Below are 14,326 nucleotides of genomic sequence, written 5' to 3'. Positions count from 1 at the left end.
GCGCATGCGCGCCGCCGGCGGGGCGGTCACGCGGCGGCGATGCCGCGGCTGCTGGAGAAGCTGCCGCCGGGCCGGGCGCTGGAGGTGGGTTCCCCGCGGCCGGCGGGGCCGGGGCCGGGCGGGGCTCGCCGCGGGCGGGCCAGGGGCCGCCCTCCGGCACCTGTGAGGGAGGCAGGGCCCACGGGCGGCGCGGGGCTGGGGAGTGGGCCGCCGCTCCCGCCAGGCCGCGGTGCCAGAGGGCAGCGCTCTGGGAGGCTCAGGAGGCCCACGGCTCGGAAGTGAGCGGCCTGGGTTGTGCCGGGCGGCCCGGCAGCCCCGGTGCGCCGGTGGCTGGGGCGCCCTTTCACTCGGCATCGCCGCAGGGCTGTGGTTCTGCTCACAGCTCTTCAGTCCGCTTGTAAGTCCAGGGTGAATGTGAGCCACGTTGTGATTTCTGGGGCCAGACCTCGTGAACCGCCTTTAAGGGCACAAGGGAAGGCTCATATTCAAGGAGTACCTGCTCGGGGTTTTTGAACGGTGCTTGGGCTGCAGCCTGCGAGCGCTGGGGCAGCCCCCAGGGGAGGGAGGGTTGATAACTGAAGTGCTTGATCAGTCTCATATGAGGTGCAGATTAACCGTGAGAGAATTATAAATTATGTGTCACATCCTTTCAGTTCCTTCATAAGGTAGTTGATGGCGTCTGTGGCCGAGCGTACCCTCGATATCAGGATTATGGCAATGTTTGGAGCTTGTCAGAGTGGATGGAGGTTTTAGAAGAAACTATGACATATTTCAAAACTGCAGTTGGCAAAAACATGTCTGATGAAGAGGTAAGGGCTCATCGCTGATTAGCCTTGACTTGGAGAAATCATGAATGGAGTGATTAGTTTTGTAGTTTGTTTAATCCTAAAATATGTTTATAGTGTAGGATTTGAACGGTAGTGGATTCATCCTGAATAGGTAGAAGGTAAGCAGCATTTAGAGATACAGTGCCAAGACCTCTACAACAAAAAGTGAAATAGATGCTGATTTTAAAATATTTTTCTGATATCACAGGATACTTGTTAAAATCCTGGTTTAATCACTTAAATTGGTATTTTGAGTATCCTCAGATTAAATCGGTTTATATAGTACTGCTCATTAGCAATAAAACCAGTTCACTTCCTGTTTGATTTTCTTTATTTGTTAGTACTGCATTGAAGAGGTGTAAAATAAGTTTTTTGAAAAATCTAAGTGTGACTGAATGACCATGTGGTACAGGGACTGTAATTCAGGATATTCTTATAGGTATGAACTTGGCAAAATCATGTTCTATTAATAGAAATATTAATTCTCATCTCTTGCATACGGCTTGTATTATGACCACCTGCTAGCAGCTGGGTCAAAGAAAGACACCTGTGTAGCCCTGGGGAGCCTCCCTACATCAGTATTTCTGTTTCAGCTGAGCTGATGTATTTAGCCTCTGCCCTGATGCTGAGAAACTTTGAGACCTACACCAGAGTTGTTTGGGAGTGTGATGTTCTTTTGATTTTAGGGTGGCATGTAAGAAGAACATGATAAAACCTCTGTTCTCTGGTGTCTTTTAATTTAATTTATTTTTTCTCTGTGTGAAACTGTGGTGCACACTGACTCTTAACTTCCAAAGACAGAGAGCAGCCACAAAGGGTAGCTATCAGCCTAGATATTTTAGTTATTGCAGGTGGTACATGTTACTTCTGTGGTTCATAGTGCAAGTAATCACGGGGTTTATTTTTGTTTTTGTAGGCTGCTCAGCAGATAATTGAGTTAAATTCAGATTTCCAAGAAGCAATCACAAAATGTCTGAAAGGCAGAAAGGAAGAAATCAGGAATGCCCTAGTAGAAAGTGTACATGCAATCTCTTCTGCCCAGCTGCAGGATTTTGACTGGCAGTTAAAGGTGAGAGTGTTGCCTTGATATTGTTTGAAAGGAATGTTCTACAACAGAAGTAACTTGATACAGTCCCATTAGGCCTGCTCCCTCTGCAGAGTGGTTCAGTTTTTATAGGTATTGCAAAAGCATGTTAATGACTGGTGCAAGAACACATCAAAGACTTGCCAGAAATTTGCAAATGAAAATTCTAAAAATTTGTTTTATTTTACAGTTCTCCTCTTTTCTTCTAAAGCTGCTCAGGGAACTTGGTGCTGTTCAGGAGCAGCTAGTTGCCTAAGTTAGGATGGTGGTTTGAGGTTATGAAGACATTAAGTTCAATCAAAGGCTTAAAAACATTACTTATACTGTTTATATTTTTTATTAGATTGTGAGACCTGTTAAACAGATTTCTAGAGCTGTTAAATAGTTTTCCATGTTTACAAGAGTGCTCAGTTTCTGCAGCAAACAGCTTTGGAAATCAAAGAGCAGTGCCCAAAACAGGTTTTTACAAGAGCAAATCATAAGCAAAACCACACCATAATGTGCTTTAGATGATCTGTTACTGGGCTTGATCCCTGCTAACTGCATTTACTGCTGAGAAAGATATGGACTTAAGTGAATTCTTGTGTTTTGTTTGTGGCTTCTTTTAAATCTTTTGTCTAGAGAATTTTTTGAGTTTCTTTCGATTTTGGTTACAATTTCTGGTACATGTCTGAGCTATTATTTTTCTTAAAAGCACTCTTTTTCCCCCCTTGAGCTGGTTATGATTTTTTTTTTCACTTGCCATGGTTAAACTCTACTGCATTCTGTTCTCTAAATAAAGATAGGTCTGTACAATACTAACTTGTAGTACTGTCAACTGATCTTTAGTTTCAATGTATTTTAAAAGCCTTATCTATGCCACAGTGAGTAATGTACTCAATAAAAAAGAAAACACAATTGGCATGTAACCTGCATCAGTGTATCTGACAATGTGTTTGAGCAGCTGCAGAGTGTTATAAAGGTCTCCTCTTTCTCCCAACAAACCCATTCTGTAAGACCCTTCTTGTTGATTAGAAGACCTATTTGAATATGGTGAATTCGGAATCTAAGTAATTCATTAGGAGCCATGATCAAATGTATCCCTTGTTTTCACCTGGAATTCCAAAATGTGGTATCCCAGAATTTTAACAGATTGGTTTTGGCAATTGTATATGACAAGTCTGTGAAGAGGATGGTCTTTATTCAATATACTGTTGGTACTAACAAACAAAAATCCCAATAATGGAGGAAAAAACCCTGAAAGCAGCAGAGATGATTTATTTGAAGTTAATTTTGTCATGCTGATATTTGTTCTGGTATTACAAGTTTAATATAAAATACAGAGGTGATATTATGAAAGACTAAAAATTTAATGGCTCCACCTTATACTTTATTGTTTCTGTGTCAATCTGCATAGCTTGCTCTCTCCAGTGATAAGATCTCCATGCTGCAAATGCCACTCCTCAATCTTGATTTGGATGTGAGAGAAAATGGTGAAGTTAAGCCAATTTCTATAGAGATGAATAAGGAAGAGCTGCAGAACCTAATAAATGCACTGGAAGCTGCTAATAAGGTAATTTTTACTGATGTAATATTTTGTTCCTACCTTTTTAGGTACTGATTTATTTTAAGCAGAATTTGTAGAATCATAGCATAGTTGGGGTTGAAAAAGATCTGTAAAGGTTGTCCAGTGTAAGCTCACTGCAACGAGCAGGGACATTTTTGACTTGATCAGGTTGCTCAGAGCCCTCTCCAACCTGACCCAGGGCTGCGGCATCTGTGTCCAGTGTTTCACCACTCTCATTGTAAAAAATTTCTTCCTAATACCTAGACTAAATCTACTTTCTAATTTAATGTGATTATCCCTATCCTATGCTGAAAGATTGGTGAGAACTCCCATGTTTCCCTCAGCTTCACAAAATGTCAGTGTCTGGGAGAGTTACTTGGTTCATATTAAGTCCTCTAATTTCCATGGCACAGTGAATCAGGAAGAAAGTTACAAAGATTACAGTATTGTGACCCAAGTAGAGAATTTCAAGTAAAACTATAAGACTTCTGAGACACTGAAGGGTCTCAGATTTCTTAATAGAAAAGGCTAAGGAAAATGAGGATTTGAAGAACACAGTATTTGCATGAAATTATAGCCCTTAAGAGCTTTCACAGCTTTCTTCTGTATGGATTTTGTTCCCTGCTAAACTAAATAAAAATAGTATGTGAGCAAGGATTCTTCCAGGACAGACTTCCGTGTTCACATGCCCTTTGTTCTGCTTGAGGGTCTGTATGAAGCTGTGGCATGTGGTCACCTCCATACTCAGTTTTGTGGGCACATGAGGAGGAATTCACTTCAGAATTGGTGCCTTGGGTCTGCTTTGTGCAGAAGGAATCTCACTGCACCTGGACTTGCTATTCTGCTTTTTGATTACAGGCAGCTGAAGAATGGTTTGAGTGCAGTAAAGGAAGCTATCTTACGTGATGGTTTTTTGTGGGATTGTAAAAGAGAGTTGAGAGAGGAATGGTGCATTGTCCAGAGGAACGATGCTTATTCAGTTGCATATGATATGGAAATAGAAAGCAAAAGGCTTCTTTTCATAGGCTGTTAAAGTTTTGTTCTTAACCAAATTTAATCTCGTTCCTTTTCTCCTTTTTCAAGGTTGTCTTACAACTGAAATGATGGAATTCAGATCAACAGTATGCTGGTGATGTCTCCCTAAATGATTTGGGGAAAAAATGTGTTTACTGCAAAGTGGAAAGGTTTTGGTGCTGTAAAATACTGAAGTCAGAAGACTGTTATGACCAAATGAACTATTAACCCTTCAATAAAAATAATACATTCTTGTATCTATTTGACCAAAAATGTGAAAATCAAATGTACAGTTGCTTTAGTTCTAAAGATTTATAGACATTTGGAAGAGAATCACTTATAATATGTGCCATATTTGTTTTGGTAAAACTTTGGCAGTGACTACACAGCTGCCTGGTAAAACTAAGGCATCTTATTTGCATTGTATGTCACCTTATCTAAAGTGCCACACTAATAAAGAATGAGAGAGTATTTGTAGCATTAATGTATTTATACTTGTAAATATGGTAAATAAACACCTGACTTTGTGTGTGAATAATTGTAGTAGGCTGTTTTTTGATTTATGACTCTCTAAACTCAATCTTTTTAAATGCTGGGGAAAATCACCTTTACCAACAAAACCAGTATGGAATGACAGAACAGCTGAGGTTGGATGTGAGCTCTGGAGGTTATCCTGTCCAGCTTCGCTGGTCAAACAGGGTAACCTGGAGCAGGCTGCACAGGCCTGTCTCCAGATGGCTTGAGTATTTCCCAGTGGTTGAGCCACCACAATTTCTCTAGGCACCCTGTTCAGTGCTCAGAAGTTGTAGAAAAAGCACTGCAGAGTGTATCCTAGTTGGTAGCTTTTCAGTTAAAAATATTAATGTTTTCAAAAGGGGATGCAGTGCTGGAGAGGAGCTGACCTGTATAGACTGTGAGAAAGATATTCCTAGCTCACTTAATACAGGAGATAATTGGTAAATTCTACTCTAAACTTTTCTGAAACCAGATGGAGTTTTGATTGTAGTATGTGACAAAAGTTAAAAGCATGAACCCCAGAAATCTTACAGTTTCTACTATTTGTTAGACCATTTTTCCGTACATAAAGAGCAAATGATCTGTAATGCTCACATGAACATTGATGCGTTATTCTCACCTGTGTGCATGTGTGTGTCTTAGGCAAGTTTTGTATAAATAATAAAGAAAATAATTAACTTTATTCCTGGTTTCAAAATCAGGGTCTTGAGTTTATTCCACTGTATTGTACAATAGGTTTTCATATATGCAAAGTTTAATACTTTTTAATATAGTTTAATATAAAATAGTGGACTTCAGAATACTGGTCATAGAAGAGGAGGACAAGAAGCTCTTGTAGAAAGGGTTCTATGAAAAGGATTTTAATGGGTTTAAAATATAGGAAACTTAAATATATTGTTGATCTCTTATTTGGTACTGATACATTTAATCAGATATACATGTTCCGTGTTAGCAATTGAAGAATGAAGAAGTGTGGAGAAGTGGGTAAAGACTTGTAAAGATGAAAGAATGAAAGATGTATCTTAGTGAAAGGAGTGCAACCTCTAACAGATATGATCATTGTCTGGAATTTCCATAAGCAACAAATTTCTTAATGGATCAAATAACAGATAAAGACCTTGTATAAATGATAAAAAGTACTTCAAGCTAAAAATTAGGTTGGAATTGAAAATCGTTTAATTTTATTAAGAATCTGGAAAGAGTTACTGCAGGTTGTCCAGCAGCATGTTAGGAGGATGCTGTTTTTTTCAATTGTGAGTATAAGGAATAAATTTACCAAGTCTCTTTATGTTATTTGTAGGTATATTTGTGTTGACTATGCTTTTTGCTTTCCTCTAGATCTAGTTGCTTTATAGGAGAATATGGCCTTATGTGTTCAAATGCTCATGTATTGTGTGATGCATGTCTGAAAGTATAACTCTTGCTCATCTGATGGACATATATTGCTGAAAGGCTTTTCTAGAGAAAAGAGGCTTTTTTTTTTTTTTTAATGTTACCATGGTGTTTATTATCATTTAGGACAAAAGGACTGGAAACTACTTTTATTTATAGTTGCTGATTTAATAGCAGCAATTTATTTCATAAAAGTGTACTCTATAGTTTGGGATGTCGCTTGGATAGAAGAAACTTGTGTGCTGATGTATTAATACAATTTATAGATGTACTGTGAAAACTAAAAAAACCCATACCTAGAAAGTCCGTACTTCAATGAAAGGTGGATATTTAAAACTAATTTTTAGTGTGTTGCTGAAATGAACTTTTGTGTTGCTACCTCTTAATTTTCAAGACCAACCGTTCAAAAATACAAAATAGTGGCATTTTCTCAAGAACAAAGGCCACAAATAATAACTTCCATTTTTATTTACAACCAGTGAAACTTCTGTTGAAGAATCTGCTACAGATGCTACTTTCAATATTTGTGATTTTTTCTTAATAGTAGACTGAAAGTGTTTACACGGCTTCATTTTAAATTCTCTGGCAACTTACGTAATAATGGATTTTTAGTTAAGGCTTATGTGGTGGTGTTCAGTCTGTTGTATCATCCTATATTTGTCTGTCCTTTACTGGAGCACTGAACAGAAAAGGCTGAAAAAAATCTTTTTTTAATTGCTTTTTGCTTTAACAAGAAGACAGGTTTCTCATACTGCTGTTGTTGACAGAAATAAATGTGCAATGAGATTTTTTTTTTAATAGGTGTTAGACTTTATTGAAAAACTGAGTATTTTTAATATAACCATCAAAATTATGTTTTCAATAAGGGGCATAACAACACAGTGTGAATGGCTAGAGGGGGACAGGAGCTCCAGTTAACAAGCAGTTGAGAAGCAGCAGCTAAAACACAGCATTGCATTTGAAACGTGTATCCTGACCTTGCATCTCTACAGACAAATGTAAGGCACATAATGGCCTCCAGCACATGGCAAGGAAAAGGACCAGAAAGAATGGAGAACAGAGCTTGCTCTTTGTACTGTCTGTCAGATTTTTTTTTTTTTTTTCTCTTTGCTCAGAGAATTAGGTACTTCTGGAACAAGCAAGGTCTCCTGTTGTGACAGATAAGGCCTTTGTGGAGACTGTACCAGAGCAGATGAATGCAAAAAGCTAGAGCTTTCACAAGATCCATTGCATCTTCAGCCACACTTTGCTGAATGCAGGTAGACATGAGCACGTAGTAAATAGGACAAACCTGCACGGGACAAAAGCATCTGAAACAAGCCTGCGGCCAGGAGCACGTCTTGAGGAGAGTGTATGGTGTGAGGAGCCCCACTGACGAGGAAATTGTGCTGTGACTAAGAATTAGGCCAAAGGTGTGAGAGTTTAAAGAGACCCCATTAGCATTAAAGAACTGAATTTTGTCCTTGCTTTTCTGTTCTATTTGCCGATATCTGTATTTTCCTACGTTTTTCCATGTGTGAGCTCATTCTAACTAAGTGGCTGCAGCATGTGGAATAGCTCTGGAGTTTGCACATCCCACCACACTAACTGGTAAGAATTGTTTCCAGGAGATGCTGCTCCTTTGGCCCAATTCTAGACCATGGGTTCCTGTTCTCCCAGTCCTTACCTGGCAGAGCAGCTCACTTCTGGGACCAGCAGTGGCATGGGCAACCCACTCCCCCAACCAACCATCATAAAGATGTTCAAGAAATCTCTCTGATTTTGCAGGTACTAAGGAGAAACCTCTTGAGTATGTAATTTACAACAGAAACAAAACTTTGCACAGGAGACTTTTTGAACCAAAAGCTCATGAGAAATCAGTACCTACAATGTAATAGATACACTGTAGGAAGTTGTAATTTCACCACCTAAAAAGCACCTGCAGAAATTCACATTGCATAAACACACCTGCAAATTGAATCAGAAAATCAGCATATCTTGATACAAAATATAAAAAGTGAATTATAAAAATAAGGTTACTTGCCCTCTGCTGGTGTTCATTGCACTTTTGTCTGTTTCACAGAAATCTTCCCTTGATTTCAGAAAAAAACTTTTTTTTTTTCATATCAGTCATGTCAGCTTTGATCTTGGTATGCTAAAGGGAACCAGAACTGCCTATGAACAGCAAACTGTCAGTATGGAATTGACTATTGTTTATAAAACTGCTTTTGCAACAAAGCAATTATATATGCCAAGAAGCTGTGTTTTTAAAAGATCTAAATAAGTCTGTAGAATATTTCTGAGTTCTGAAGCAAGCCTTTCTGATGGGAAGCATGTTGAGACATAATTATGCTTTCTTCTGAAAGGTGGTTTTAAGAACCAGTAATGCCCTATCCTGAAGTACGCACATTTTGCTATAATTTTGATCTGTGTATTAATATTTATAATGCAGTATCAGCAGTAAAGGGATTTTTACTCTTCTAGTACTAAAGAATGCTTTCATAAGTGCATCAAGATAGTCTATAATATTTTTTTTTTTTTTTTTTTTTTTTTTTTTTTTTTTTTTTTACTTTAAATCAACCTCAATTACATTTGGTGGTATACTCTCTTTCCTCTGTAAAATTTTAGTTCATACCTGCTTCAGGGCTTCTCCAGAAAGACCAAATAACTCCCACCAAAACCTAGAAAAGGAGGCAAATATCACAAAGATTCATTCTTTGGACTTTTGCAGGCCTGTGTGGAGAGTAAGACATAGAGAAGGCTCTGGCTATTTTTAATCACTGGGTTACTCAGCTAGTTTAGCTAATAGAGTAATGAAAGGCACTGGAAGGTGTGGGGATTTTCCTAACTAGGAACTGCTACAGGTCCACAGGGACTGCTTTGGTGGTGGACTATCTGTGAGGAAGGATTCCTAGCATCATATAGATTAAATAAATATTTTTGATGGCTACAGTAATTTTTTTTGGCAGGGGGGTGAAGGCAGAGGTTTCACATGTGTCTTATTTCTAGTGATACTGTTTTAAATGGGAGCCAGAACAACATTGGATCATCAAATGAGAACTGCTATTAACTTCCTTTGTAAAACCCAATCCTAAATTCTTTACCTATGCCAAAATCTCATTCAGCTCTTTCTTGAAATTATGATTTGCCTGATTTGTTTCAGAAGTGTTAGCTATAGTGTACAACATTCAAAGTTTCCTCTGAAAATCTGAAAAAAAAATCAGGTAACATGTTGTCAGCTAGATCAAAACACCAAATGACATTTCAGAGGCAGGAACAAGGAGACTGGTATGTTCACAGATGTGGATGAGACGGCATGATCTGCTAAAGGAAACCATCTTTATTACATTTTGACAGTGTGACTGATTTTATACTTTTGCATGAGACTGTGCAGGTACAGAGAGCCAGGGATGAGTTAAAAGAAATTGGTAAGAGATGATCTCTATCAATGTGACATGCTTCTGCTGGCATGTAATTATTTTAGTTCCTCATTGGTATTGATACTCAAATGCAATTGGACTTTGCAAAAAAAAAATAAAACAGTGAGTATCAGGCCATTTTTTAGATTGACACCAGCATGAGACAAGAAGGGATGTTTTTATAATTCTGGGAGATTCAAGATTACTTACAAAATAATTGAGAAATACATATGTCAAGGAGCAAACAACACCATTAGAGTTAGCTCTGCACTCCAAAGCAGCAAGTAGACCAAAGTCACCTGGTCGTCTTTTAAGAAATGCTACCTTTTTTATTTGTCACTTAATTCTTTCAGCCTGTGCATATACATTTCAGCATTATTACATGCTGAAATACATTATTCTTGTGTGATCTCTTGCCTTCCTTGGGCTGCAGGGTGATTGGTTGCCTAAGGAGGCAGGAAGAAATGCACAGTCACAGATGTGGGGAGGTCATGCTTTGTAATAGAGAACCCATTTTTATAGTATTTTTTTTACATAACAGATATAATCCAGCCTTTTTTTACTAATACTCCCAAGGACGTGTTAGCAATGCATCCTCAATATGTGAGAATTCATGGGAACACGCTCCTTGGTGATGGGAAACAGCTGGTGGAATGTGGCCCTCAGGCCCTGGGTGACTTTCCTTGTGATTTATGTCAAGAAATCCTCCACTTGCAGTACAAAGGGAAGGAACATTTCCTGTAAGGGTGAACTAGGTGAACCAGCAGATTTTCTGAAATTGCAACCTTTGTGCTGTTCAGTGGTAGCATAAAGCAATATAATGTCAAAAATATTCCTGTTTCACTGAAAAACTGGTTTTTGTGCCTAATAAGGCTGGAGTTCATCAAACTTCTTTCTGTCTGTGATAATGTGAGCTTTGTCATCTGCTGAGCTAGCTGCTAGCTTTTGAAACTTGTAGTAATGTAGTATCTCAGATCCTTACTCTTCCTTTAGCTTTTGAATGAAAAGAAAATTATTGGTTGAAATTATCAATAGATTCAAATATTGTTGGGAGACTCCCAGGTAGGCACACAAATATACACGCTCAGGGACAGTAGAACCTCAATGCCTCAGGAAACCCAGCCAAAACTACGATTTGCAGGAGAAATTGCATGAGAGCTGCACAAACTGCCTGGGAGTTTAGTGAAACCTAATCAGCAATAGGACTTTATCTATGCTGATCTTGAAGTCTGGTTCCTCAGGCTAGGGAAACTACTGAAGTACAATTGTGAGGGATTACAGCATTACAGCCTTTTTCACCTTTATTGCATGAAGCCAGCCAAATTAATCCAACTTATTGATGGGAAGAGATCATGTTTCCTTTGTGCTCTGTAATTTCTAGCTCCAGATGGCATTGTACCTGGGTAACCATAAATGGACTCATTTTGCCATGCAATGCCACTAATAACCACTGGCTCTTCCTTGCTGCCAAGCTATTGCTCTCAGGAGAGAGATATTTTCTTCTGCTTTTTTCTCTAGAAGTAGTTGCACCTACAGTTAGTAGCTCTTGCCTCTGTGTGTGATGGGTTATTTGTCCCTGCTGCCAAACTTTGCACCAAGAGCTGGCAGCTGTTTCCTGACTCGAGGTCGTGGCTTCCAGCTCTCGATGCAGACAGGACTCGTGTGTGCTGCTCAAAATGGACTGTGGGGCTGGGATTTGGATAGGCATGTGTTTGACCTCTCCTGGGGCAGAAGGGTAGATCCTGTTTTGGAACATGCTGTTCTTAAGGAGTTTTGCATGTGCCCTGCTCTTGTTTTGTTAATGGCTTTTACTGTGCTCCATACTTTTTTTTTAATTTTTTTTTTAATTTTTTTTTTTTTCTTGTAACTGTACAATGTAACTGATTATAGTCCAGGTACCTATAAACTGTGCCGGGAGTATCTGGCTGAACCATAAACTAGAAAAATGTGTGTATGCAGATGTTAGGGGCCTGCAAAAGAAATGCTGGAGACCAGTAAAGCTGATCTTTGCTCTTGTAAGTAAAAACAAAGGATCCTTTTTTTTTTTAACCTAAAGACTTTTTGATGTCGTGTTGGATGCTGGCTCTTCTAAAATGTTCACTGCAGCTGTAAGGAGAGGTTGCAGTATCTCTTCAGCACTGGATCAGCTGGGCTTAATTACTTACCTGAGGTCTCTTTGTGAATATCTTTTGGAAATCTGTTAATGCAAAACATGAATCACTGATTTGTATTTTACACTACAAACATGCAGAATTCATTACTTTCTTTAAATTATTTTCTTTGAATTAATTTTTGTGTATAAGCACAAAGCAGGCAAATTCAATGGCTCATGGACTTAGTCTGTTAAGTCTCGTGCCAGTTCAAAGAATTCAAAACTATTTAATGGGATGTGTGTTTGCAATGGACAGCACATATGGTCCTACTGCTGTCTCCCTCCTGGTGCTATTTTTTGCAGACTTCCTTATGTTCTCTGTATTCTTTATTTTACAATACCAAAATAATATTGTTAGTTTCCACTGAAATATTCTTGATATAAACATTGCTCAACTATGATTAAAAACTTAATCACACTGTCCCGTGTGGGATTCTTGTTTAAAAATTATTTGGAGTTGTTTCAGGGAGGAGATAGGCATACATAGCCTATTCAGAAGAGCCCTTTGTCTGAATTAATATTTATCCTGAATCACCTCAAGTTGTACTTAGGGGCTGATTAATCTTGTAAAATTGTGCAACTCTGTAGTAGACCAGAGGTTAAAGGTTGTAGCAGCAGAGAGAAGACATCTGAGAAGACCATGATTGTGCTCCATTGAGCCTGGGATGAGACTGGGACTTTGGAGCCCACAGAAAAATGGATAGTTTCAAAGACTCCCATAGATTAGCAATGTCAAATGCCTGGTTTGCAGCCTTATGACTTTTGTAGTGAGTAAATTAAACCTACTCCCTTTCTTGTTTAGTGATTCTATGATTCTACCTCATTCTGCAGCAGCCTGCTGTGCACACAAAGGGAAGGGGCTGCAGGCCCTGCTCTGTGAGAAGGTTCAATTTGCACAATGTGACAAACCATAACATGTAGGAGGGTTTAATTCATTATTATGTTCTGATTAAAGAGATTGCAATGTCACTTGGCAATAAGGTTATCAGCTGTCATTTCTCCAGGCAACGAGGAACTACTGAAGAACATCACTTTTTCCACATCACTTTTTTGTTTGTATCCTGACCAATGTTTCTTTCTGTACCAGCTTCCATTGATAATACCACCTCAGCATCTACATAGACTCTGCTGGCTTGTATATCTTGACTCTCCTGAAGTATGAAACACTTGGAATAAAAAAAAATTAACTGATAATAATTTCAATAAAAAGGTATGTTAGCCAAGATATAGTATCAGTGCTGTTAGGAAGCAATTGGAAATAGAGAAGGAAAAATGCTTTAATATAGATAGAATATGACTGACCTATTGCTTCTCAGTTGCATGGACGTTGTAGCCCTTTGCCTGTGGCTCCTTGGCTGCAGTTGTGTCAGGCAATAAGCAGCCAGGTAAGGAGAGGCAGCTCCTCAGGAGGAGTGCACCCAGCATTGCCAGTGTGCTGCAGGACTCAGCTGCATCTCCTGGTTCTCAGTGGAATAAAGAAATCTGAAGGAAACTGTGTGCAGAAATTTCCTCAGATGTTCCCAGACATCTACCAACTTTTGGGAGAATGTTGCAATTACCAGCCACAGGAAACCTGGGTGTTAAGAAAAATCTTGGCCTGGGGTATCCCATAGAGTTGCTTCAAGGAATCAACATGTGTTTGTTTTCTACTTTTTAATACAAAATTATATATGACACAACTGTTCTTATAAGTATCAACTTTGCTTCTGTTATTGTGGACATAACAGAATTCCATTGAGATCAAATCAGCTGATTCCTTGCTTGGATACTCAGTGGGATTTTTCTCTGCTACCCTTTTTTCTTTTGAAGATCTCTGTCTATGAAAATGTTATTTGACTTCTCCTTGAGTGATACTTCTCAAGCACACTATGGAAATACTTCCTAGTAGAGCTATTAAGTTTGAAGTGAAGCATGGTGCATTAGTTATAATCTTTTAAACTGTAATTTCTTCAAATTTCTCTACACTCTGAATGGTGAAAGACAGTGACATAGACACTACTAGTAGTTTGACTGTGTTGTTTGGAAGCATGCTGCTGTGAGCTGCCAATATGTGATAATAAATACAGTGGGACAAATTTCCACTTAAAAAAAAATTAAATTTGACACAGAACAGTCATGGGTGATGCATAAACTTTGTAAAAATCAAGGTAGAGCAATTTTTCTCAAGATGCTTCTTAAGAGCTGATCTGTACTGTTCTGATCTAGATGTTGCGACCCTAGATTTGTGTTGGGTTGTTGGTTTTTTTTAAAAGCTTAAATCTAGAAGTGTTCCATGGCAGAGTATCTTACATTGAACATGGAACATTATAGCTACTGCTGTTCTTCAGAATTAACGAAATTGAGAAGGAAAAGAAACAAGTCTAATTATATTAGTCTGTGGTAACATTATTGCATAAC

The 14,326-nt window shown here is 38.7% G+C and overlaps 1 protein-coding gene across 1 annotated transcript; it reads left to right on the top strand.

Annotated features, from left to right (window-relative positions):
* COMMD8 (COMM domain containing 8) lies at positions 1–5,006 on the top strand. Its single transcript, XM_041459327.1, has 5 exons — positions 1–84; positions 654–809; positions 1,744–1,896; positions 3,308–3,463; positions 4,541–5,006. The coding sequence occupies exons 1-5, from the start codon at positions 40–42 to the stop codon at positions 4,559–4,561; spliced, it is 531 nt and encodes a 176-aa protein (XP_041315261.1). The 5' UTR covers positions 1–39; the 3' UTR covers positions 4,562–5,006.
* The last annotated feature ends 9,320 nt before the right edge of the window (positions 5,007–14,326 follow it).

Source organism: Pyrgilauda ruficollis, unplaced genomic scaffold (genome assembly GCF_017590135.1).
Source record: "Pyrgilauda ruficollis isolate IOZ18807 unplaced genomic scaffold, ASM1759013v1 scaffold1, whole genome shotgun sequence".
Taxonomy (NCBI): Eukaryota; Metazoa; Chordata; class Aves; order Passeriformes; family Passeridae; genus Pyrgilauda; species Pyrgilauda ruficollis.
The sequence above is the reverse complement of the archived record's forward strand: the minus strand, read 5'-3'. Positions and strand labels throughout refer to the sequence as shown.

Excerpts from the sequence above, each read along its gene's own strand:
- COMMD8 (XM_041459327.1), top strand. The coding sequence starts at position 40 with ATGCCGCGGCTGCTGGAGAAGCTGCCGCCGGGCCGGGCGCTGGAG. Across the intron at positions 1,897-3,307 it reads ATTTTGACTGGCAGTTAAAG|CTTGCTCTCTCCAGTGATAA; the intron begins GTGAGAGTGTTG and ends CAATCTGCATAG. Across the intron at positions 3,464-4,540 it reads CACTGGAAGCTGCTAATAAG|GTTGTCTTACAACTGAAATG; the intron begins GTAATTTTTACT and ends TCCTTTTTCAAG.